Source organism: Gopherus flavomarginatus, chromosome 1 (assembly GCF_025201925.1).
Source record: "Gopherus flavomarginatus isolate rGopFla2 chromosome 1, rGopFla2.mat.asm, whole genome shotgun sequence".
In the NCBI taxonomy this organism is placed as follows: Eukaryota; Metazoa; Chordata; order Testudines; family Testudinidae; genus Gopherus; species Gopherus flavomarginatus.
Window position 1 is genome coordinate 99,316,888 of NC_066617.1, and position 26,090 is coordinate 99,342,977.

General features: G+C 51.5%; 1 protein-coding gene across 2 annotated transcripts; it reads left to right on the forward strand.

The window, feature by feature from the left end:
- The first annotated feature begins 333 nt into the window (after positions 1-333).
- On the forward strand, positions 334-24,571 carry SUN2 (Sad1 and UNC84 domain containing 2). Of its 2 annotated transcripts, none has more exons than XM_050917101.1 (18): positions 334-463; positions 2,276-2,435; positions 3,472-3,662; positions 4,303-4,440; positions 4,820-4,915; positions 5,885-5,978; positions 6,367-6,437; positions 8,112-8,248; positions 8,849-9,058; positions 9,514-9,591; positions 10,783-10,826; positions 11,545-11,710; positions 12,106-12,333; positions 15,665-15,749; positions 16,240-16,355; positions 17,553-17,720; positions 18,658-18,750; positions 21,018-24,571. In XM_050917101.1, exons 2-18 carry the CDS (start codon positions 2,311-2,313, stop codon positions 21,129-21,131), a joined length of 2,154 nt encoding a protein of 717 aa, XP_050773058.1. In that variant the 5' UTR covers positions 334-463; positions 2,276-2,310; the 3' UTR covers positions 21,132-24,571. The 2 variants fall into 2 exon arrangements, with proteins under 2 accessions (XP_050773058.1, XP_050773067.1); XM_050917110.1 differs by lacking the exon at positions 334-463 and adding an exon at positions 1,194-1,267.
- The last annotated feature ends 1,519 nt before the right edge of the window (positions 24,572-26,090 follow it).

Below are 26,090 nucleotides of genomic sequence, written 5' to 3' on the forward strand. Positions count from 1 at the left end.
TGTACAGCGCCGGGCACCCTGCAGCTTCGGGCTCTGGCCTCCGCGGGACTCCGCCGGGGAGCTCACGGGTTAATGGCCGCCCCTGGGCCGAGGTGGCTTCCCGCCGCCCGGGCCAATGATGGAGCCAAGCGGCGGGAAGGCGGGGCCCAGCCTGGGCCTTTGTGTTCGAACCGCCCAATGGGGGCGGCCGGCGGCGGGTGAGTGGCAGCCCCGGCCCGGCGGCTCGGGTAGCGTGTGGTGGTGACAGGCGCCCGCCCAGGCCGTGCTGCGCGCCGCGCCCGGAGCCAGCCGCTGTGCGCGGGGAGCCGAGGGGCCGCGCGCCCGGAGCCGAGCCGGGGCGCTGCCAGCGGCGCTCAGCGCTGCCCCGCGTGGGACACAAAAGGAGCCGACAGCGCGGCGGCTGGAGAGAGCAGCGGAGCCTCCCTTCCGAGCCAGCCAGCGGCCTGGAGAGCGCCGCAGCCAGGTGACCGTGCGCCCCTCGCCCCGGCCGGGCTCGGCCACCGCCTCTCGCAGCGGGCAGCGCCTGGCTGGGTGCCGCGGAACGCACCGCTGCAGGAGGAGGGGTCCCGGGCTGGGGAGACTCCCTGGAAACAGCAGCCCCGGAGGGGGGGTTCCCAGTTTACTCCCATTCCCAGTTTGCAAGTGACAGCTCCCTTCCCCCACCCCCCGAGACTTGCCCCCCCCCGCCGGCTCGATGGGGCTGCCCCTGGCACCCAGCTGGGGAAGTTGCACGTGCTGCCTGAGCCGGACTAGAATCCGGCTCCCGGTCCCCCTAGCTGATCATGGGGCGTGAGGGCACCCAGGAAGCAAGAGTTGAGAGGGGCCGTTTCTGCAAAGTGCTTTGACAAGGGGCCAAGTTTATCCCATGCGGGTAACTCTGTTGATCTCAGTGGTGTTAGCCCAGGGCTGAAGGTGGCTCCTTAGCTGCATTTGAAGGATGTCTTGTGCTACTGCTGTTGGGATGTAATTCGTTTCCCTCTCCCTTTCCCCCAGTGTGTCTAGAAGGGAGGAGTTTGGAGGCAGGATGTAAAGGGGGAGTGGGGGGGGAGGCACGCATACAACTGTCTGTGCTTTAGCAAGGTGTGGAAGGAGTCTGGGCAGGATGCATCCACAGAGCTGGAGTTGCCAGGGCGTGGGTGGGAAGGAGCCAGATATGGAAGCATCTTGTGGAATTGTGCCAGGTCACAAGGTGGGATTGGAAGTTGTTACTTTGTTCGATTTAACCCAGGCTTTGGCACAGTTCCTGTCCAGCAAGACAGCAGTTAAGGTGAGGGGTTTGTGCCCATGTGGGTGGGCTCTTAGAGAGGGGAATAAAGGGAGGAGGAATTTACAACCCTATAAACTGTGGAACATAGTGGTGGATTTGGGCCAAGTATCTGCCTCCATGGCTGTGTCATGTTTTGGCTGGTGTGCTGCAGGGAGGCTGCTTTATAGAAACAGGTGCCAGGCAGGCACTTACATGGACGAAGCTTTGCTCATGTGGGCTTCTTTTTGCAGGACATGTGTTCTTTTTCTGTTCACGAGACCTGTAGTCCCAGTCCGAGCCAAGCAGTTGGCTTGTGACATGCTGGAAGAAATAGGCTAATGTCTGCCTGCTGGCTTATGTAGAAGCTGAGCTAACTTGTGGTTGGAACAGCCTGGGGCACTGGAAATGGAGGTCATGGGGAAGGCTGCATGTGCTGCGTCAGGCCAGTTTCTGGACTAGTGTTGATGCCCACCTGGCCCCCTAATGCTGCCAGTGCATCTCAGTCCTGACCCATGGCATCCCTTGCTAAGTTAGCTTGGTTTTGGCTGAGCAGAGATTGCTCAGTCATGCTGAGCTGTTGGGTTGTGGTGCGAGGAGACTGGCTGAGATCCATTGAACTCTCCTTGTTTTTGGCATGAGACAGGATTTGAAATCATGTTTGCAAGGGTGAGAGGTCAATGCAATAACCCTCGCTCTGCCCCACCTCCAGGGTAGGAGACCGCCAACCCAGTCTGTTCTGAGCTGCCTTTCAGGCTTTGCCCGTCCCCATGACTCTCAAGTGATGCAACCCCTGAGACCCCAAATTCCAGTGACATCTCAGGGAGTGAGGCTGGGTGAGTGAGGATTGCATCTGTGCATTTAGAGCATCTCCAAGGCCCTTTCCCCTGTCTGCCCCACTGCAGGACATCCCTTCCTCTCCCTCACAACTGAGTGCACATTCCTGTGCCTACCCCCGCTCAACCCATTGCCAGCGCCAGGCAGTACCTCCGAGTTCTCACGCTCCCCCATCTCTTTCTGTCGCTCTCCCAGGTACCTTGTTGGGTGGTGATTGAGTCTCCTCTGTCATGTCCAGACGCAGCCAGCGCCTCGGGGCCACCCGCTATTACCAGGGTGATGATGATGGCAGCAGCAGTGGTGGCAGTTTGCTACTGGGTGGCCAGGAGCCTCCCTTTAGGGACAGTCCTTACAGGTAAGAGGGTGCAGAGTGGGGGGCCAGTATACATCACCCCCACCTGCAGCAGGGTTGCCAAGTTTGTCTGTAGCCCAACTTGAAAAAGGTAAGGAGTCAGTTTGCCATAGTGTGAATTTCCACTCCTGAGCCCCAGGTCAAGGGTCACTGAGAGTCTGTCCAGAGCTCCTTACCCCATTCTGTGAGAGGTGAGGGTCTTTCCCTGAGCGCTCTGCGCTCATCCTTAGAGGGTCAGGGTATTAGGGTCTGCCCAGGGCACTGCATCCACTGGTGGTGAAAGGAGCAGAAGAGAAAAGCTACTTTCCTGGCTTTATCAGCTGGATTTCCTTGCCGCACCCTCCCAGGGCTGGCTCTGGGTAACCCCTGTGTACCTCAAAATCATCTTCCACCTTATTCCTCCCCAGCAGGTGCACAACGCTCTCGCTTGTCATGCATACTTTAGCATTTCCTGGCCTTGCCCTTGCTCTTGTACCACTGAGGGGGACTGCAATGATCAAAACGGGGGCGTGGGGGCCGGCTGTGCACAGTAACACAGAGCTGAGTTGTCCAGCTTGTGCTGGGAGGGCCCCTGCAGGGGTTATGGGTTGTTGTCAAACCATCTTCCCCACCCCAGCAACCTCTCCTAATCACAGACACCTTCCAGGAAAACCACAGCAGCTACAGAGGAAGCAGACAGGAAGCAGAGGGCAGGGTGTTCGCTTGAGGGTGGCAGCATGGTGCCTGTGATAGGCCAGAGGTGTGTGTGGAGGGAGGTAGCAGGGGACTGCCCCCAGCTGGGCTCTTATTTTGCAAGGATAGATGACAGCTGTTTACACTGTTTAAAATGTGCTGCCATGCTCTGGTTCTCTCCTCACTCAGGCTGGTTTCACTCCAGTGACTTCAGCAGTGGTGTGAGTGAGAGGAGGGCAGGCAGGGCCCCATGCAGTGTAAAGCCTGACCGGAAGCAAAGCTGGCTCTGGCTCTCCACTTCCCCCTTGTCACCCTGCACATGTACACGCAGCGTAGGAGCGCTCTCTCATTTCCTTGCTCCGGGCAGGACTCTACGGAGGAAATCGAGCAGCATGAAGCGCCTCTCTCCAGTCCCCCACTTGGGACCTACCCCTGCCACCCAGACCTCCTACTACAGTGAGTCTGTGATCAGTGAGTCCTACTTGGGCAGCAGCAGGGGACTTGCTGGTGGGGGCAGCGCTGCCTTTGATGACCCACAGGACAGTGACTCCTACTGGGGTGAGTGCTGTCTCCCCTCGTTGCCCGCTGTACCCTGTTCTGTCACCCAGTGGGGCCCCAGCTCCTCTCCCTGCACCAACCCTGCCCCCCCCCTCCCCTTTGATGTGAAAGAAGAACATGTTAACTGAGTCCTGGGCTTCATCTCCAAACTGCTTCACCAGTGGGACCCCAGACCTGCCTTAGAAGTGCCCCCTTTGCTGGGAGCGGGGAACACATGAGAGGGAATTGAGTCTTCTCAGCTCATCTCTCCTGGGCTGCGCAGCTTGCCAATGACCTGAGTCAGTGGTCAGAAAGCCATGCACACACACATCCCCCCTGGCAATGGAGCAGCCCTGAGTGGAGGAACACAGCCCCACAGGGGAAATACTGTTGCCCTTCTCAGCCAGTACTGATGGGACACCAAGATTAGTCCGGGGGAATTATCAGGGTAGCAGGTATTGGGATTGCTGAAGGCCACGGTAAGTGCATAGAGGTGGGCCTCCCTAGTACTGCGAGGGTAATTGGGCACACCCTGAGTCACCAGCACCAAGCACGCTACCCTACAGAATTCTGTCCCCTCCACCGGCCCACTGTGTGCCTGGGGAGGAAGAGCAAAGAGGGTGTTGGCTAGTATCTCAAGGGGACTCTGTTTCCTGGACAGGAGGGGAGCTCTCTGCGAGGAGGAGGCGAAGAGGCACAGGAGGTACGGAGTCCAGTAAAATCAATGGGTTGGCAGAGAGCAAGACTTATGACACCTATGCCTCTTCATCTGGCTACTCCTCTGAGGATGACTATTCAGGTAGGGGTGGCTCTGACACCCTGAAGGTGGCAGCAGCATGTGTAGCAAGGTTGCTGGGGGAAGAGGCCTCCAGTAGAGACCCATTTAGGTCCTGGCTCCATTGCATGGGGAAGAATAACCTCACAATCAGGGCAGGCAATCATCATTCCAGGCTCACCTCAGGCCTGGCTCTGTGACCACAGAGAGGTTGGAGTGGGGTTCCCTCCTCACCTCAGGCCTGTCTCTGTGGCTGGGGGAAGAATAGTTAATATTCACTCACTAAGGCATCAGGGCTTCCCCACTGGATGCTGGAAATCCCACCCGCTATTCCAAAGCCAGTGAGTGAAGACATGAGACCTCACTTTTGTGATATGGCCTTTTCTTACTTCCTTCGTGCCAGGTCGCTCTTCCATGGACCAGAACAGCGCTGGTTCTGGGTTCAGAAATGCCATCTCACGAGCAGGCTCTTTTCTCTGGCTGGTGGTCACTTCTCCAGGTAAGTGTGGGGCCATCAGCGGTCTCTGGAGGCAGCATTCTTCCACGCACACTGACGCCTGCCACCCTCTATGCACTCACATGCAGTAGTCACGGGTCAAAGGAGTATTTTCTCGTGTGCTGTTTTAAAGACCAAACAAAACAAACCATGGAAATAAAAACCATGCCCACTAAGGGACTGTGAAAGTTAGGAAAGAGAGATGTATGTGTTTTTAGGGGACCCAGTACTGGGGCAGGAATGAGGGCATTGTCACAGGTCACAGGGCTGGAATAGCCAGAGTACTGAAGGCAGGTCTTCAGTCTGTGTCTTTGAGATGGATTATTCTTATTTATCATTTGTTTAGCACCATTGATGTGCTTGGTCTTTGCAAACCTGAGAGAGGAAAAAGCCTTTAGATACCTCAAAGGACATTATAATGATATTTATTTCTATTGTGGTACAGTCCAGGGGGCCCATTAATACTATTTATTTATATTGTGCCTAGAGGACCAAGTCAGGGCTCAGGGCCCATTGTGCTAGACGCTGTACAAACACACCACTAACAGATGGTCCCTGCTCCAAAGAATCGTAGCCCAACATACTAGGTGCTGTACAGTGTAAATTAGATGGTGCTGCTGGGCTAGATCATGTAGCAGGTGATCAGGGATGGTCAGCATTCCTAGCAGAACAGATCTCATTCAATGTAATGGTTTTCTTTCTTCAGGGAATTAATGCCTCCGGGAAGAAGTGCTTTTAAGGAGGGATGGGCGCTTCTGTTTGTGCAGCACCTAGCACAAAGGGGTCCTGGTGCATGACCTTGGGCTCCTATGTGCTATGGGGTCATAATAACAACAAAGGGTGAATAGCTTTTCTAAAGAGCAGGGAGAGGGCAAGAACTCTGGAGAAAGGAAGCAGGTGTGCTGGCCAGAGTGCGAGGAAGATACAAAAGGGGCATCTGACTGTTCTGATGCAGTGTGTGGGTCTCTGCAGGCCGGATCTTTGGACTGTTGTACTGGTGGACTGGAACCACGTGGTACCGCCTCACCACCGCAGCCTCTTTGCTGGACGTCTTTGTCTTAACAAGGTCAGTGTGGATTGGAACCAGAGACGGAGGGAAGCAGGTTGGTGTGGATCTGGACAGGGCAATGGACAGGTGGATGGTGTGGGGTGAGGAATACAAAGTCCCCGCAGGGGAGGACCCCAGTGAGAGATTCGTGTGAAGGACCCTAATAAAACTGTGAGGACAAGGGTCAGTTGCTGGGTTTTTTGTTTGGTTTGTTTTTTCTTGTGGCCAAAACTGACCATGGACCCAAGCTGGGCTGTGTGGGTTGAGATTCAGGGTGTAACTTGCTTCCAGAACTGCCCTTTCTCCTCCGCTGCCTAGTACTGTCCAAGTGGACGCAGAAACTCCCTGGGCAAGAGGGCATGGGTAGCTGCACTGACATCTGTTCCTCGTCCCCTCTGCTCTCCAGGCGCTATTCGGCTCTGAAGAAACTCCTTCTGCTGCTCCTTCTGCTGCTGCTCCTGGCTTCCGTTGCTTATGGTGAGTCATCCCAGGCTCCCAAGCTGTTCTCCCTGCCCCCCTCTCTTATGCCCTGGACAGAGTGGCTTTAAGCTCAAGAAGACATCCTGAGCTCTCTGTGGCAATGCGATGATCCCGTGAGGTCACAAGAGAGCCTGCATCCCTCTGTGCTGTACATGTGTCCATATCCAAAAGCCCACTCCCTGAGGCAGGTGCCAGCGAGCAGGAAATGCTTTCACAAAGGGCCAGGATGTTATGAGTTTGGACCCGGCCGATGTAAATCCAGCATTAGCGCTATGCTTGGTAACCACTGTTTAATATTCTGAACCCAGCCCCTGGGTCCCAATCCCCTGGACTGTGAGGGGATCCAGCTCCAGTTCCGAACGCTACAGCTGACCCTTATCTCCAGAGTGAGTGAAATCAAACCCTCCCATTCAGCCTCCCATTGTAGCCCTTGGCTTTGTGTTCCCAATTTGTACTTTAATGATCAGAAATAAAACCAAACTGAATTCTTTAAGGTTCAAGCCTCCAGGGTGGTTCAGATAATTTAATTTTCTGGAGGACTGTGAATGACATGAGTGATAAAATTAAAGACTTTATTTAATATCAAATAGTTAAAGAAAACAGGCAAGCTCTGCCTTTGTGCTCACATTCTAAGATGAAATGATGTATCCCATGGTGATCAGTCCTAGATGAGAAGAATGGGTGTAATCCTTTCTCTGTACCTGGATGGTAGATGGGCACACCAATTGAAAATTAGCATGCTGTCCTTTTTATAATCACTTATAATAACATTCCATTAAGCCTGTCTTTTACCATATCTATATTTCCACTACCATAATTAAAATACCTTCTACTCCCTCACTGGCTATTTAATATTAGATTCGCCTTTAATTCATAGGTGCATAAATGCCATACCAGTGACTATCCATATAGATAACATTTTCCAAAACAATAAAGTTTTTTATTTAAAACTGTTTTGAATAACAGCTAGGACCAAAACATGTTTTGCAACATGATGGGGAGGCTATTTTTAGGAGGAGCGTTTGGTGTGTGTGGTTTTTTTTTTGTTTGTTTGTTTTTTTAGCCTACTATGTTTCAGCACATTTCTGTATAATGTAAGCAAACAATCTCAGTGGGCTACACCCTATAGCAGCAGTCCCCAAACTTTTTATATCACCCTGCCCTCCCCTTTCCTGTAATGGACTGCCCCCCCCAGAAGCCGGGGCGGGAACCGACCTAGGACCGGAGCAGAGCTGGGGGCAAAGCAGGGCTGGGTGGTGCTCCATTCCTGGCCCCTGTGGGGGCTGGCCTGGGCCCTGCTGCACCTCTGGGCACACCCCATAGTTTGGGGACCACTGCCCTATACCATCTGGGTCAGGAGCTGAATTCTATTGCTTTGTCCTAGCTTCAGCATATACAACACTGCAAGGGGGCTCTCTGCTGCCTCTTGTTGTGGTGATGGTCATTGCTGTGAACTGCATCAAAAATAATGCATACCTGAATGAGAGGAGCCCACCTTACGGTCACTGTGGTGAAGTCACAAGGCCTGCTTCCTGTCTGTTCACATTTGTGAGCAAACAGTCTCTGAAGCCTGCCTGGGCATTTCTAATGCACCTCTATTTGTGGTCTATTGTACACACCTCCCCCGTCCCCACACACTTTAACCAACCAGTCCCCTTTTTGTGATGCCAGGTGCTTGGTATTTCTACCCCTTTGGATTCCCGATGTTCTACCCTGCCATGTTTTCTTGGGGAGCAGCAAAGCTTTCGCCCCCTGTTGCTGGGGAAGAGGAGGTGCTTAGAGCTGGGGATTCGTCTGCGTTATTTTGGGTGAGTGCCAGAGGGATCTGGGGTGAGGGGAGCTCTAGCATTTCTGCTCACCCCTTCTGCTAACACACCTACCCCTTAAAATCTCCAGCAGCAGGGTTAGGCGGACTGAATGTGCCTGAGGGACTCCGTCTCTAATCTTGAGAGCAGCTCCCTCTTCATACCCGCAGGGACAAGGGAGACATCTTTAGCCTCTGGGCCTGGATCATTTCCCACCTGTGTGCCTACAGCCCCCTCCACTAGCTGAGCAGAGGTGCCCCTTTAGTCTGAGATGGGCGTGTGTGCCTGCATGCTCACCACTGCCCTCTGCTGGGGATGACAGAGGTGCTCCTCACTTATATAAGTTCCTTCCACTGGCTGAGCGGGGGGCTGCCCTTCAAACATCTCAGCAGTCCAGTCCTGCCTGGATTTATGCACACACCACTTGCCCCCTGGTGAAGAATGGAGGACATGCTTGTATCTATCCACTCCCTCTGCAGCCTGCACTGGCCGGTCACAGTTGGGTACCGAGCTGCCAGGACAGCTGGGTAAGGCTGCCAGTCCTACATTTGCCACTGTGTGTATTTTTTTTTTCCTTTCTTTTTGCCACCCTGGCGGTAAAAGGCAGAGCAGCAAATCCTGTCTCGGTTTCAAAGTCTGGAGAAACGTTTCCAGACCCTAGAGGCGGAGGCATCCCGGCTGGAGAAGCTGGAACTCCAGAGAGGGGTGGCAGCCGGGGGAGGCCTCTCACATGAGGCCACCCTGACGCTCCTGGAGGGACTGGTGAGCCGTCGAGAGGCTGCACTGAAGGAGGACTTGGCTCTGCGCATCCAGGTAGGGGAGGTGGGGGCCTCTCCTGGGGAAACCTGGCCTGCTCCACCTACTTCTCCTTAAAGTTACAGCCACCTCTTTCCTCCCTATCCCCCTGGCCTGTTACTGTGGGGTGGGAGGTGGGGATCATAAGGCTGTTGTGGGGCTGGAGGTCAAGGTGGGTGGGTGGTGGGAAGGGCTGATGGTGGTTAAGTGGTAGGATTGGGGTCAAAGTGGGTGGATGAGGGTGGCATGAGTGGGGATGGGGTTGAGTGTGTTCAGGTGAGGGTGGTGGGTACAGAGAGTATAATCTGGGGTGTGTGTTGTGTAGTGGGAAAGGGTTGGGGCAGCTGGAGTATGGCAGGTGTGCCATAAAGTGGGGGGACAGCAGGTGTGGGAGAGAGGATGAATTGTGGGTGAGATGGTGTATGCAGTGATGTATGTGCTGCTCTTGCATCTGCTCACGTATCTCCCTGCAGAGCGAGCTAGATACTATCCAAGGCCAGCTGCAGAAGGATTTAAATGGGCGCCTGGAGAAGATTACTCAGGCATCTCAGGTAAACTGACCTGCCTCTTGAAAGCATGCAAGTACCAAAAACAGGGGGTGCTACAATCCAGGAACTTTGCTTCTGTCAAAAAGGAGGTGTCACTATAGGGAGCAACCGTGCTTAGGGAAGGAGGTGCATTTCACTTCAGTACCTGCAGCCGTGGGACTGCAAGCTCATAAGGTCCCGTAAGCTAAATGCAGTTGGACTAGATCAATTCTCGAATAAGGAGACCACCAAGGAAAACCCAGGTGCTACAGGAAGTACTGCTGGTGATGCAGCAGGATTTGCTCTTCCTTTGAATTAGCAGGTGTCCTGTGCTGCTGATGGAAACCTAAAGCCAGGCCCTGACTGCTTGTGTGAGTCAGGATCTCATACCACTTTTCACAAGCGATGAGGTGTTGGCTCTGAAGAGCTTGTGTATTCTAGGCACAGTCATACATTAATACACAACAATGCCCTTCCTAAAAGGTGGCAAATTCAAAACATACAAGCAATACTTTTTCACTCAATGTCTAACTAGACCGCGGAGCGCACCGCCACAGGAAGTTGTTGAAGCCAAGAACTTAACAAGACTCAGAGATTGGACTCTTACATACTTGTAACAAGAACATCCAGAGTTAGCATAATTAGGAACAAAATTGTTGTAGGGGGTACTAACCTCATGTTTCAGGGTTTCAGCCAGTCTCTGAGTATTAGAAACCAGGATGAGATCTAATGAGGGGGGCAGATTATCCCATGCATGCCGACTATGGGGTTCTTACACCTTTCTCTGAAGCGTCTGGTGCTGACCATGGTCACAGACAGGATACTGGGCTAGATGGACCTGGGGCAGGGCCATATTAACCTTTTGTGGGCCCAGTGTCTGAACTGTGGCCCGGCCACCTACTCTGCCTGCGCTTCAACAGGAGGCCCCGCCCTTGCTTGGGCTCTTTCCCCAGAGCCACTTGCATGGGCCACAGAGGGGGTGGATAGAAGTGAACGGGGCCAGGGCCTCGGAGTGGCGCACAGGGATGTTGTGAGGGGCCTTCTGAGTGTGAGCACAGTGCAATTGGCACCATTTGTAAACCCAGTACTGACTTAGAGTCTAATCCAGTCTGACAATTCCTGTGTTCCTATGTGAAGTTGTTAGACACCCTTCCCCACCCATGTGACCAATTTCATTCTGTCGTGTTTGTTCCCTTTATACTGCTGCTTTCACAGGAGGTGGAGGCCCGGATGCTCCAGCTGAATTCAGAATGGCAAAGGTAATCCTGCCCATCTCTCGGGAACTATTCAAGTGTAGCTGTGTAGTGATAACATGTCCTCAACCTGCTTGGGCTGATGAGATTTGTAAAGGAGCTGGTAGTGGAAGGCATCTGTTGGATCTCGCAGGAATCACTCTTAAGCCTCATCTGGAACCTGGGGCTCCTGGCACATCTACAATACCAAACTGGGAGGGGTTTCAGATTCTGATGTGGTCTGGAAAACAGCAATAAACATGGGCAGGAACCAAGAGGAGATTGGACTTAGAGACAAACAAATCAATATGTGGAGGGGAAAGAATCCAGCACGCAGCTAGTGGGCGGGAGAGAGTGAAACCTGGAAAGCAGGGATGCCGAAAGGGAGGTGGCAGCAAGGCTCGGCAGCCTGGTCGATATGTTCTTGCAGTTTTGAGATGGTGGCAGGGAAAGCCAGTGTGCTCTTTGGCTGCCTGTGCAAAGGTGGTGTGTCCTGGAGCAGGTAGATGGCAGTCCCTCTCTCTGTGGCTTTGCCAAGATGGCACCTAGAACACTGTGCTTGGGTTGGGCACAGAAACCCCAGAATACTTTGCTGCTCTTCTCTAAACTGGAGGCGCCATGGGGTAGCTTGCTGCCTCCATGGCACCTAGGCTACTTTCTGCTCATTTTGCTTGTTTGTTTTTTTTTGTTTTTCTCTCCCTCCTCCCCACCTCTCCCTCCTCCCTTTTTTTTTTTTTTTCTATAGCTCAACACAAGAGGGCCTGCAGGGGAGCTTCAAGCAGGAGATGGGCAGGCTGGAGGCACAGCTGGCAGGCCTGAGGAAGGAGCTTGCACTCCTGGCATCTGACCAGCAGGCGGTGGTGAAGCACGTGGAGTCACTCCCGGGACAAATCAAGGGAGTGCGGGAGGATGTGAGTCTCAGACCCCAGCCCATCCCCTTAATGGAAGTCCCATTTTTCCCATTCTCTGCTAAACTGCAATGTGGGAATGTCTGGATGATGCAGGACTGTGTGGTCCCACCATACGCTAGGCACCTCTGGGTTGATTTTTTTTTTCCCCCTCCCCTCCGCCATCTCTCCACACGAGCTGGACACTTCCAGGAGGGGTGACCTTTATTTCTGCCACAACCTGGGCACTGTTAGGGGTGGTCTTCACGTATCTGGTATCATCCAAGGATGGAGGCTTCCCCGCACGTAAGGGTCTGTAGGCCAGACTCCTAGAGCCCTTCTGTGGTGTTGCTTGTTTGTCATGCGCTGCGGTGCAGACTCCATCTCCTGGGCTGAGCTCTTTCCCTTGGTGGTTTCAGGTGGAAGCACAGTTCCCCCGGTGGATCAGCCAGTTCCTATCGCAGCCTGGGGAGGATGGAGTGGGCAGCCTGGTTCTCCAGCGTGAGGAGCTACAGGATCAGCTCCAGAAACTGGAGCGCAAAATCCTCGCCAGAGTCTCTGAGGACCAGAGGATGTCTGCACAGGATGCCACGGCTAGCATTGGGGTAGTGCTGCAGCAGGAGGGAGTCGCAGGTGTGACCGAAGAGGTGAGGCCTTGCCTGCTCAGCAGCTTCCTCTGAGTAACTTACTTGGCTTGGGGGTTGTGGCATGGCACACTCGAGTGTCAAAGCAGCATCAGCCTGTTTGAGTGTGTCGGGCTGTCTGTGCATGTGTGCAGAGGTGGGGCAGGCCAGCCCTGAAACCCTTACACACTTGCATACATGGGGTGTGTCAGGGCATGTGTGAGACAAGCTGGGGCACCACGTGTGTGCTCATGGTTTGGTGTGATGGGTACTGTGTGTGTGTGTGTGTGTGTGTGGCTGAGCTGCTGTCCCTAGCATGCACACAGGTGTGCATATATGCCAAGCCTGCATGTGTGGCTTTGTGCCAGAGCAGGTGAGGCTGTGAGGATCAGGGGTTTAGAGCTTCATATATTTTCTGACCTATTTATTGCTTTTTCCTTACTCCCAGAGCCCTGACAGTAAATTGGGTTTGGTTGCCAGGTACTTGCTTTGGTTGTTTGTAAATCACAAAACTGATAAACATTTTATTAAACCCTCATAGAGAAAATGAGGAGGCAGGGTGTGGAGTCAAGTCACTTATAGCCTGAGTTTTTTTTCAGAGGTGCTGAGAGTTTGCAAACCCCACACTGAAGTCACTGAGTAGTGGGGGCTTGCCACCTTTGATAATAAGACAATGAAAATGTAAAACACTTAAAGATATCTTTAAGAGGAAGGATGAGCTTGTGGCTCAGGCAGTGGATCGGGACTTGGGAGATCTGGACTCAGTTCCTAGCTCTGCTACTTCGTCCACCTGTAACCTTTTAATTGTTTCATCTCTTTGTGCCTTAGTTCCCTCTCTGTAACATGCAGATGATATTCCCCTTCCCACATGCTTTTTCTGTCTTGTCCATTTATGCTGTAAAGTCTTTGGGGCAGGCATTGCCTTCCTATCCGGGCCGGATTAATTCTCCTGTGGGCCTGCACCTGTTAGATTTTTGTGGGGACCCTGTATACAAGTCTTTCCTAATTTTAAAAAAACTATCACAATTATGGCATCGAGGCTATTAACACTATACAAAACTTGCCTTTTAATTAACACAAAGCCTTTCTGTGGTTGCATTTCAGTTTTAAAACATGTAGAATATAGTTAATTCAAAATAGCCTACTTCTTACCTTAGAACAGCTGTTATATTAGTTGCTTTCTGGGAGGGAGTTTGGGTGCAGGAGGGGAGCCTGACCTGGGGCAGAGGGTTGGGGTGCAGGAGAGGGTGCAGCCAGGAGGCGTTTACCACAAGTGGCTCCTGGCTGGTGGTGCAGCAGGGCTCAGGTAGGCTGCCTGGCTGCTGTGGCCCCATGCTGCTCCTGGAAGCGGCAGGCTGCTGGCAAGTTTCTGTGTGCCCCTGGGGAGAGGGGGATTGTGTCTCCGTGTGCTGCCTGTACCTGCAAGCACCACCCCTGCAGCTCCCATTGGTCGGTTCCCAACCAATGGGAACTGTGGGGACAGTGCGGGTTGGGGTACGGGCACAGCACGTGAAGCCACTTCCTCTGCCAGGGGCTGCAGAGACGTGCCAGCAGCTGACAACTTCCAGGAGCGGTGTGGGGCCAAGGCAGGCAGGCAGCCTGCATGAGCGTCCTGTTGCGCTGTGGAACTTTTAGCGGCCTGGAGATCGCGGTCAACTGGCAGAGGCTCCAGGACTGACTAGTTGATTGCGATTGCTGGGTTAGTGACTATTGAATTGTATATAATTTATTTTTGTGGGACCCTCCTCTTAGCCTGAGGGCCTGGACTGCAGCCCCTAAGGCCCCTGCGTTAATCTGGTCCTGCTTGCTATGTGTGTATATAATACCTAGCATAATGGAGGGCGGGGTGCTGGCTCAGGTGGCGTCTGGAAGTGCTAGTGTAACACAAATAATTAATAACAAATAGAGAAGGAATAAGAGTTAAAAACTTTACAAATAAAGGGAAAAGCCCTGGTTTGAAAGTCTTTTTTTTTTTTTTTTTTTTTTTTTTAATAGTATCCTGTGTCTTTGGGGGAAGAAAAAGTGAGTCCATTTTAGGTGGTAGCTCTTAGGTTGTGGTGTTTAAAGTTCCATGCTGTTTCTTAAGACAAACGCACACTAAAAGAGGAGATAAAAGAATAGCAAGAGGTAGGAGAATGCAGCCGCTGCCCCCTTTTGTGCTTGCAGATCAGTTGGTGAAAGAGAACATGTGGGAACCTAAGGGCTAGTCTACACTGGCAACATGAGAGTGCTGCCAGGGGAGTGCTTTAATGTGGCTTGTGTGGTTGTGGCAGAGCGTTGGGAGAGAACTCTCTCTCAGCGCTCTAAACAGCCCACCTCCATGAGGGGCATAGCTACCAGCTCTGGGAGTGCGGCTCCCAGCACTGGGGCACTGTCTGCACTGGCACTTTACAATGCTGAAACTTGCAGCACTCAGGAGGGTGTTTTTTTCACACCCCTCATCAAGAAAGTTGCAGCGCTGTAAAGTGCCAGTGTAGACAAGCCCTTAGGGTCACATCTCTGGAGGGGCTCAGGACCCAGCCATGGTTGAGGGGAAGGGTCTCGCTTAGATCCTGGTTTTTTTGTATTTTTTTGCCGGTTTTGGCCAGCACATCTTACAGGATCAGGAGAAAGGAAGCCCAGCAGTGTGATGGTAATTTCCCGGTGTGCCACAGTGATAACCATAATGGTTATGCTGGTGATGTGGTGGTTACTGGGCACCCTGCCATTGTGGATGAGCTGTCAGGGTCTCCCCAAAAGAGACCTATCTGAAAGGGACGAGGTCACCACGCTATCACGGTTCTTGAGCCATAACAAGGCAATACCGGCTTGTGTTTTTAGATGCTGTCATTTTTTTAAGAAGATTCTGGTCTGTGGCTGTAACAGTTCAGTGGCCTCATCTGAAGCCCGTAATCAGCAGTTCCTTTAGTTCCAACAAACACTGTTCACATCACTTCTGTTCTGTGACTTCTTTCAGTGGTTTTAGACACCATGCTTGGGGTGCAAATGGCTTCCCTGCCACCTTTCGCCTGCTTGGGCCAGTCGGTGTTTCAACCAATGGCAGAGTTCAACCCAGCTCTGTGTGTGTATGTGTCCGTCCATGAGTGGCTGTATTAAAAATGCGTGTGCATAGGGACAAATGTATGTGGCAGGTGTTTGCGTGTGAAGGACTGCGTGTTTTGTACCTCACTTGCATGTGCTGACCATTGTGCATGTTGGTGTGTTCACGCAGAGGCTGCACCTACGGATGTGCTTGTGGGTGTGTATTGGGATTGTGTGTGTGTGTGTGTGTGTGTGTGTGTGTGTGCACGTGTGTGATCAGTTTGTCTCCAGCCTTTGCATTCAGCTCTCTTGTGTCCTTTACTCCTTGTTGCAGCAAGTGCACCTCATTGTGAACCAAGCCCTGAAGCGCTACAGCGAGGATCGCACTGGAATGGTTGATTACGCCCTTGAATCAGGGGGTAGGTAAATCAGTGGCTGCCTCGCCTCCCTCCTCCAGTGGCCTCAAAGTACTGAAAGGGTGTGTCAAACTGAAGACGCTCACTGTGTTAATCAGAGGAAGGACTTGCTAGAAGACAGCAAGTCCTGACAGCTTAGCGCATAGCCAGGCACCTGGGCATGTGAAGAGGGAGGGTATCGGACTAGCTCTCACGCACGCAGAGCATTACAGCGGGACTCAGCTGGCCAGCCCAGCCTCACCAGGCGAGAGTCCATGTACGGCACAGCTTGCTATGGTTAGAAGAGTTCAGCCGTGCCCCTAGGATGGTTCTTGTCTATCACCCTGTGAGCTGAGCTGGAATATCTCCTCCTTGTCCTGTACGTTACGCTCTGTTTGGTATCTTACCTTCCCCAGGGGAGACCATAGTTAGATATACAGAGAGGGCATAACTTTTTTGTCACCTGGCGAGGATGCTGTGGTCTCAAGTGTTCTTGTTTCCCTTTCAATCCCAGGGGCCAGTGTTATTAGCACCCGGTGCTCAGAAACCTACGAGACAAAGACGGCACTGCTGAGTCTGTTTGGGATCCCCCTGTGGTACCATTCTCAGTCTCCACGGGTTATCCTGCAGGTAGGCACCAAGCTGAGTAGAGAGGTGTCCGTATTTACCCCTGTGAACTGATTTGGAACTTCCTGCCACTGTGGACTATTTCCCTGTCTGTTGCCCCAGCGGGAGTCCAGCTAGATAGTTCTCGTAACACCTCCCTTGATCCCCGATTTAGCTAATTCCTCATTGGTGCTCAGACTGCCATCACATCACCCTTGACTCCTCTCCTCTCCTGTCGCTACAGAGTCTCCCGTGCTCTGAAGTCACACTTCCTCCATTTCATTCCCTTTCTGTGGGTTCACACGGTGTAACGATCAGATCTGAACATGGGGATAGGGATGCCTCCCTGACACCGTGTGCTACACAAGATGCCTGTCCTGGCGCGAGGAAGGGGGAACATGGGACTTAGGTGTGCCGTTTGTCACCTGATCTTACCTTAGCTATGATCATAGCTGGGTCCTCAAACTCTGGTATGCGCCCACTGACCTCATTTGTGGCTTTAGTTCAAAAATCAGGCTCTGAATGTCCTCGGAATTTCCATAGCAGACCAGGCTCATGCTCCTTCCAGCCCCCTGTCCTGGCCCTGACAGCATTCAATGCCAGATCCTCCAGAGAAAGGTGTAAAAAGCACCATGGCTGAATGCAATGCTGTAACCAGAAGACCTTTCTTCCTCATCCCAGCTAGTGAGCTCTTTGTCATGAAGGCTGAGGGCTGACAGCACTTGTAATTGTTAACAGAGCTAGCTAATGTCACTGCAGATGCTGCACCACTTTCTCTGTGGCAGTCAGGTTCTGGGTCAGCTCCTTTGAGTCATTCTGCCAGCTGAGGATAGGCCAAACCCTCTCCTGCCCCTGATCCAGAACCAGCCCCAGGGGCACATCTGTGTCTTCATCCCCACAGTAACAGTGGGTTTCACACCAGTCCAGGCTAATGGTGACTCCTTTGCAACATCTTAGAGGATGTTGTGCCTCTGCAGTGGGGCAAAGTGACCTGGGGGTGGACTGAAGATCAGACCCAACGTTTTCTTCGTGTCTTGCACTGTGGTGTGTTTAACAGTTGCCATGTTGAATTCCAGAGGTGGCTGCACTTCCCAGGAGGGTGAGGGATCCCAGCATAGCAGCTGGTAAAGTGCTTTGGGTCGAAAGGGCCTAGAGAACTGCGTGAGGTGATGATTATTACCGTTACCTAAAGCTGGATTGGTTTTGTGTTTTTGTGTGTAGCCGGATGTTAACCCTGGGAATTGCTGGGCTTTCCGTGGATCTCAGGGCTTTGCTGTTATCCGTCTGTCCAGCCACATTCGCCCCACTGCTGTGACTCTGGAGCATGTCCCAAAAGCCCTCTCGCCCCAGGACACCATCCCCAGTGCACCCAAGGACTTTGCCATCTTTGTGAGTGTCTTTCTCTGCACAGAAATGGGGGGTAGAGGAGGAAAAGCCTGTGTATGGGAAGGGGACACGGGTGGTCTTGGGATCTTGCTATTCTTAATCACCCTCCAGTATTGGAGATGAGGATGTTTTCTTGCCTCAGAGATGGTCTCCCTGCTGTCTCCCTGTGGGGGCGCTGCAAGGGGCTGGTGTGTTAAGCCAAGGGATGGAGTGTTGTGGAGCAGGATGAAATGGGGAACATGGGGAGGGGATATCCTGTGGAAGGAGTCAAGGTGAGCTAGAGGTTTAGTACATGGGAGGAGGAAATGTGTTGGGGAGGGGGTATATTGGAGAGAGGACGACGGAGACTGGGTACCTGAGGGAGGAGATTATGTACAAGAGGAGAGGGAATGGAGTACATGGGAAGTGGGGGAAGAGGGAAGGGAGAGTTTGAATGGGGGTCCATATGATGTGGGGACATTTTAGGGGGGGAGAGAGGCAATGGCTGGGGGTACATGGGGAGGGGATGGTTTGTGGGGAGGTGAGTGGGATGGGTATGTGGTTGAGGAGGAGGGTGAGGGTACAAGGGGAGGGAAGGGCTGTGGATGTGTAACTCTCAGCCATAGGTGCTGGAACTAGGGGTGCTGCCGCACCCCCTGGTTTGAAGTGTTTTCCATCGTATCCCGGGTTTACAGTTTGGTTCAATGGCTCTCAGCACCCCCACTATACAAACTGTTCCAGTGCCCCTGCACACAGCCTTGTCCCCCCACTGCTTCTGCATGTTCCCTGTCCTCTCACTGCCCTGTTTGTTTACTTTGGCATGGGAGAGCAGGAATGGAGTTTTAACTGCACTTGTCTCTGTCTCCCTCTGGGCACTCTGATCATCCCATGTTCCTCCTCTCTCTCTGCATCCTCATCACTCCACCCTGCGTTTCTAACCCACTTTCACTTGGTCTCACAGGGTCTGGATGAAGAAGGACAGCAAGAGGGCATCATTCTCGGACAGTTCACTTACGACCAGGATGGGGATCCCATCCAGACGTTCCGCTTGGAGGTACGGAGGAGGAGTGGTAGGGCCCCAGGGAGCTCCCTGGATACTGAGCCAAGGAGAAGTCCAGAGAGCCCCACACCTCTAGTATTTAGAAGCCAGTCAAAGTGTCCTCACACAAGCCGTGCCCCTGCCAATGCTGTTCCCTCTGCTGTGCCAGGGTCTCTGCCTGGAGCTCTTTGGATGAGGTGCTTTGGCCCAGTGCATTCCCAAGATGGGCCCATTGCTGGCCACTGTCTGAGGTACAGTAGGATGCAAGGATAGGTGGGCTAATGGCCTGATCCAGTACAACAGGGGCAGGGAGACTGGATTAGACAGTGCAGCATGTGAACTACAGGATGTTTTGGCTACTGACTCTGGAGGAAGCTTCCCAGGGTTATGATGCTCCTTGCCACTACTTGCCGTTAGCGAGAAGCTGTCTTGTCTGTGCCTGCTGTGCTTCAGCTCCCTGAACCAGCAGCCTTGGGCCCGCAAGCATGGACTTCCAGGTCCTCTCTGCAGGCTAGTGCTCAGTGCATTCCCTGCAGTATCCAGGACACACTCTCCGTAATAACCAGGTTTGCTGTACCAAAGAGACTGTGTACACACAGCTTGACTGGCCCAGGTCCTTGATGATAACACCATACTGGAATCTACTTACAGTGAAAAACAAATAGGTTTATTTACAAAAATTAAGATTGAAGAGAGAGTGAGCAAGGATATTAAGAACAGGTTAACACGCTTCTTAGTGTTACTTGAACTCTGAAGGGCTAAAATCCTTATCTAAAACAATTCTTCACCTAAAGCAACCTCCCAGCATCACTAGCCCACCATGCAACTTTCTTGAATGCAAAAAGCGCTGTCCTTTTTGCTTCCTTGGTGGAGGATGACAAAATGTCTTTTTGTTTCTCCTTCTATTTCCCCAAACTCATTGTTTTCTCCCCCAAGGACAGGATAACTCCTGTGGTTCCCTTCCTTGGGTGTTGGCTCCAAGGTATCTTCTCATACTCCTGTTTGAGTCCCATTCCCCTCCCCCACCACCTGTTTTTCTTGTTGACTTTCATATGTAAGTAAATAGGGTTTCCACTGCATTGGCTTTCCATTGCTTGATTTCCATCACAGGCAAGGATAAGTGAATAGACACGCTTTGTCTAGCAGAAAACCTGTCTGCTCTGCCTGGTTGCAAACTTTTTTAAAACATAATTTCAGTGTGTATATAACTTCTTAAATATCATCAGTACATACATTTTACTATGATATTAATGACCAGTAAGTTACCAGCTTTCATTTGATACCTTACAAGACACTATTTATGGATAAAGGAATACCATGAAGGCACTGTGTTGCGTGTAGGGAGTTTGTCAGGCATTGCTCTCACAGGAGTTGCTGTCACAGAACAGTGAACCCTTTGGCAGTTGGCATGGAGGGGGTCTGAGGGTCATATTGACCCAGACCTCTGGCTGGGCTGGGCTTAGTTAGAAGTAACTTTCCTTTTGGGAAGGCCCTCTGGACTTGAATGGATAATGCTGTAACCTCTTAATAGCTTTCTTTCTGAGCTGTCCTGTAGAACTGAATAGCAAATTCTCCTCCTGCTGTAGAATTCTACAGGCAGGATCCAAAACCTACAGAGAGATTCTCATTCTCTGATTGATATCTATAGCCAGACCCTCCACCCCACTCTGTTTGCACTGCTGTGATGAGACAAAGCAGCTCTAAAGCTGGCTTAGCCACCCCTGGGGATTCCCCCTGCATAGGGGACCCCGTTGCTGGTGTAGAATCACTATTGTGGCTCCTATGCCCCAACCCATTTTTGGTCTCCCCTGGCATGGGGATGTGGCCTGGGAGAAGGGTCCTGGTGGTGCCACGTCTGTATCTGGATGACCCATGCGTGGCTGGGGCACATTTGCATCTAGATGATCCCTGGTTGCTGGGGCAGCCTGGGGAGACCACTGGATAGGACTAATGCGGCCCCTGGATCCTGGTTCTGCAGAGATGGCTTAAAGCTACTTTTGCCCCCTCCCTTTCCCCTCTGGTTTTGTGCCAAGCACAGCTTTGCGAGACGAGAGGATCTGGCCCATTTAAGTTTGTAGAGTACTTTGTATAGGACCGTATTGGTTCTGTCCCTATTAAATTCTGAGGGTGAATAGGAACTCTCCAGGATGTGTGAGTGAAGACCCCTCCTGAAATCGGTGAGGAATCTGTGGGGAACAGGGGCTGACTCTTGCCTAGAAATGGTATTTCTTTCTGCAGAGAGTGACCCAGACTATGAAATGTCTCCTTTCTTCCTTGCTCAGGGTGAAGATGTGGGCACGTTCCAGGTAGTGGAGCTACGGATTCTGAGCAACTGGGGTCATCCAGAGTACACCTGCATCTATCGCTTCCGTGTGCACGGGGAGCCGGTCCACTAACCCCTCCCTGGCTCTCCCCTGCCCCCAGCTGGCTACCTCAGGTTCTGCGCCGGCCACAAGCGACAACCATGGCAGAGAGGTTGTCTCCAGAGAGAATGGCAAGCCGGTTAAGGAAATTCTTCTTCTTTTTGCCGCTTCTCTCAAGTCCTAGGGTGAGAGAGGTGAGGGAATGACCACCCTTGGCAAACACAATCCCCCATATGCTTTTCTGTGCTGCCACTTCCAGAGGGAAGAGTTTGTATTGGGTGGGGGAGGGATTTTAGGGTTCAGAAGGTAGTGTGATGGGAAATGAGGCTCCGATCCAGGTCAGGCCAGACATTTTTTTAATTTTATTTTTAAATGAGTCTTTGCAGTCCAGACCCTTCCCCACCTCCCTCTTCCCAACCCCATCCCTTCCAGATGTTAAAGAAGACTACAGCATAGTATCCCAAATTTTATGAACAAACATTATTATTATTATTATTATTATTATAATAATACAGTGGGGTGAAGGTGTGATCTATTTATGGCATCGTTGGCTGCGTAGGCGCCATCTGAATGTCAGAGAGGTTGGAGGGAGGGTGGGCACATGACCAAATAATTTTGCACTATTGCCCGTTTCCTTCCATTATTGGATCAGTGGTTTGTTTTAGTTAGACCCAGTGGCTAGCTTGCCATGGGTTGAATTTGGATCTCATGACCCTGGAAAGTAGCTAACAGGCATGTTAGCAGAGGGAAATAATAATGAGGACACAAAGACCTGTATTAAAGGGTTAATATATAAGCGAAAGACTGAGGTTTTAGTCCTTGAGGGAGAAGATAATCTAGTCTCCTGGGATTGTAAAACAGCCTCAACAATGCAAACCTTCCACTCAGGTCAGTGTATTATATAGTCATCAAGAAACACTTTCCCTTCCACCGCAGCTGAGTGCTATTGGCCAATATGCGAGGCTGTGCCCAGAAAGGGAGACGGTCCTGTATTATTCCCACATACGTGTGTAGTGTTCTCACATGTAAATCCCTCAGTTAGTGCTAAACATTCACAAGCCAAAATGTCTGTGTAGATGTCCTTTAAAACTCTTCCCTTCCCCTACCCCGACACTGTTTTTAGTAATAACGAAGGATGTACTTTTCCATGCATGTATAATTAACCTATAGAACTTTGTACCACAAAGGATACCACTGAGGCAAATCACTTAGATTAATAAAGGGCTAGCCACTTAGAGTAGCACTAACTAGAGTGAAATGGCCAGGGCTATTTAATCCTCAGGCTTTGAGATGTAAACTGATCAGTAGCTAGGTTCAGGAGAAAATTTCCCTCCATGGGTGCTGCATGATCAGATGCCATGGCCCACAGTTGGAGACAGGGTACTAGGCTCAATGGGCCATGGTCTGGTAGCCTGCCTGCTTTTGCTTTTGGAAAACCGTAGTCAAAATTATAACTGTCTGTGGTGGGTGTAAAAATATATAATTACACCCCCACTGGTTTATGTACATCTGTATATAAGCAACTGTACATAGGGGGGTAGAGTCTAGGCTGTAGTTATCCAGACACGCGGGGTTTGTTGATGGGGACACAAGGCAGATATGAGACTATTCGTGTGATCACGGGAAGTGGCACAAACCCTGCAGGATAACGGGGGATATGAAACAATATTATACAAGCTTTGAGGATAAGGGGATGACGACCCTGATAGCTCTGATGTAGGGCGAGGGTGGGGAAAGACAGCAGGCAGAGCAGAGGGTGTGGTGCCAAGGCTGGCTGAAGGGTGCTGTGACACAGAGCTTGTGGGGCTCACTGGAAGTAGGGATGGTGAGGTAAGCCGGTGCAGCTTGGTTCAGATCAGTAAGGACCCTGCTGCCAGGCCTGCAAGGGAGAGTAGTAATGGTGGTAGCAGTGGTTCCAGGAAGGGGCTTGTGGCTGAAGCTGGGACTGGCCTTTTCCCTCAGGGAAAGGTTGGGCAGGTCTGTGTCACAGCTGTCATCCTGGGCTGAGGCAGTGTATGGGGATGGTTGGACAGGGCACAAGTGGGCAGGGAGGGGCTGACAGCTACCCCTTCCCATGGATTTATCTGGGAGCAGGGAGACAGCACCAAGGTGGGAAAGGCCCCTCTCCCCCAGATTTGAGCCACAAAGACTCCCCCAGGCTGTTAGTGTTGTTCCCAGCTGGCAAGAGGAGGAGGGGAGGGGACCTGTGAACAGGCTGGCTGGAGCCTTATAGTGGGTGTGGTGGTGAGAATATCAGCTTTGAGCCACAGGACAGAGTAGGAGCTCATATCAGTGGCCTTGAGAAGGTAACATGGCTGCTCAGAGAAGGGTTGTGTCTCTCTAGGTTTTGGCCAGCACACTCTGTTCTTACTTCAGCTTATGTTTTGAATTGGTTTTTACGTATCCATGTTTGTCTTCACTTTATCTGAAAGAAAAGCCACCGGCTCACTTTGTATCAGCCCCATTTGAGGCTAGCACCCCCACGAGTTAAATTGGGGCTGTGAGCTGCAGAGAGTACCGAGCATGGATTTTTGCCAGGTTGTCTCTAAAACCTGTTGAAGTCCAGTAGGGCTGGGATGGTGTGAAGGGGACTCCTTTCCACAGCTGGCAAGGGGCTTTTTCTGGCCTACGTGTCTTGCCTTAAATCAGCCGGAGAAGTCAAGCAGTGTATGTCCTCTTGGTCTGCTCCTCCATTGCTTCATCAAGCATGTGGCTCTGATGCATGTGCCCATAGGGATGAGGGTGGGACAGCACCTCCCTTTGGAATCAATCACCACGACTCCTAAACTGGCTGCAGGGGGTGGTGACTGGGTGACGAATGGCTCCTACACCAGATGCTGATTGCCTCATGGGAGTGCATGTCCCAGTCCCTAGAACTCAGCGTCCACTTGCAAGGAACTTGGACTGGCAATTGAAGATGGGTTGACCAGGGCTTTACAAGCCCCTAAGAGCAGTGGACCTAGCCTCTGGTGCTTCTTTAAAATCTGACTACTGAACCAACCCTCCCCCAACATCTAGGCATGTTGGAACAGTGGTGAAAGGGGAAAAAGTTCATTAACTTTTCCTATGCTCCAGAACCAGCTGTCAGATTGTAGGGCAGAGGGTGTTTAAAATTGCTGCTTCAGCTGCAGCCCTGCCTCTTATCAACATGCCAGGTAATCATGGTACTAGATACAGAAGATGAGTACAGCAGGTTGGTAATAAGTGGGGAAACATCTGCCTAAGGCAGAGCTTCTCTGTTTACTCCCCTTGAGCTGCTTCACTTATCCCCCTCTCTCTCTTTCTTTCTCTGTGTACCAGGAAAGTGTTATAAATTAACCTTAAGCAAACCAAGCTGGGCACAGGCAGATTAATCTGTATTTAATTCTGTAGCCTATTGCAAATGCTGCACTGTTTTGTTTGTTTTTTATCTACAGACTGTAATTTATGCCTATGCAAAAAAATCCAAGACAATAAATTATGTCAAAACTGTTGAGATTTGTAGACATTCCTCTGATGTGTTTGCAATTGGGAAGGATGGGGGCAGAGCTTGGACAGAACTCATTTTCCACTGCGAGTAGAGAGGAAGAGACAGAGTTAGATCAGGGGTAGGCAACCTATGGCACAGGTGCCAAAGGCAGCACGCGAGCTGATTTTTCAGTGGCACTCACACTGCCTGGGTCCTGGCCACTGGTCTGGGGGGCTCTGCATTTTAATTTAATTTTAAATGAAGCTTCTTAAGCATTTTAAAAACCTTAATTACTTTACATACAACAATAATTTAGTTATATATTATAGACTTATAGAAAGAGACCTTCTAAAAATGTTAAAATGTATGACTGGCACGCGAAACCTTAAATTAGAGTGAATAAATGAGGACTCAGCACAGCGCTTCTGAAAGGTTGCCGACCACTGAGCTAGATTCACAAGGACTAAAGCCTTGCAGCACTTGACATGGGGCCCTGCCACCACAGACACCAACTGTTGTTGGTGCTGGTGGGTGCTTGTACCACCTCCAGCCCTGACTCCACCCCCTCCTTGCCCCTATTGGATCCCTCTCCAAATCCCTGTCCTGGCCCCGCCTCTTCCCCAAGTGCTGCATTCCTCCTCCAGGCTTGCTGTGTGAAACAGCTGTTTCACAGTGCAAACACTGGGAGGGAGGGAGGGAGGGGGGAGAAGCAGGATGCTGTGGCCTGCTCGGGAGGAGGCAGAGCAGAGGCAGAGGTGAGCTGGGATTGGGGGGACGGGGTGGGGAGCTGCCAATGGGTGCTCTGCATCCACCAATTTTTCTTTAGGCCTGCCACCTAGGTATTCAGGCTCTTTCTTAAAAATTCCAGAAGGATGAGGAGGGAGCTGCCTAACCTAGCCAGTAGGAAATGCGGGAAAGGGGGGTGGCCTAAACTCTGACCCTAGAAAGGAGTTAAGCACCTAACTCTGCTCACGATTCACAGCTATGAACCCTATCTGGGAGTTGGGCACCTAAACCATGGCAGCCCTTCTTTATAAAAACAGGAGCCACTACCCCTATCTTACAGTCTAGTGGTTAAAGCACTCACCCAGCATGTGGTAGCCTTGGGTTCAAGTCCCCACTCTGCCTGACATCAAGGGACTTGAACCAGGTAAGTGCTCTAACCAGGAGAGGATTCTGGGTTGTGTCTCAATCTCTTGTTGAAGCTGTCCCCCTGTGTAAAATACCTACATTTGCCAAACCAGCTTGATTGATTTCTTTGACAGGGTAACCAATTTGTTGGATGGGGGAATGCGTTGTACATAATATACTTAGACTTCAGCAAGGCTTTTGACACAGTCCCCCATGACATTCTGATAAGGAAGCTGGAGAAACGCAGGCTTGCCATAACTACCATTAAGTGGATTCATAATTAAACAACCCCAGAGTAACTATTAGTGGAATGATGTTGTATTTAAGGGAGGTCTCAAATGGGATTCCACAGGGATCTGTTCTGGGTCTGCTGTTTTAACATCTTTATTAATGACCTGGATGTAGGAATAGAG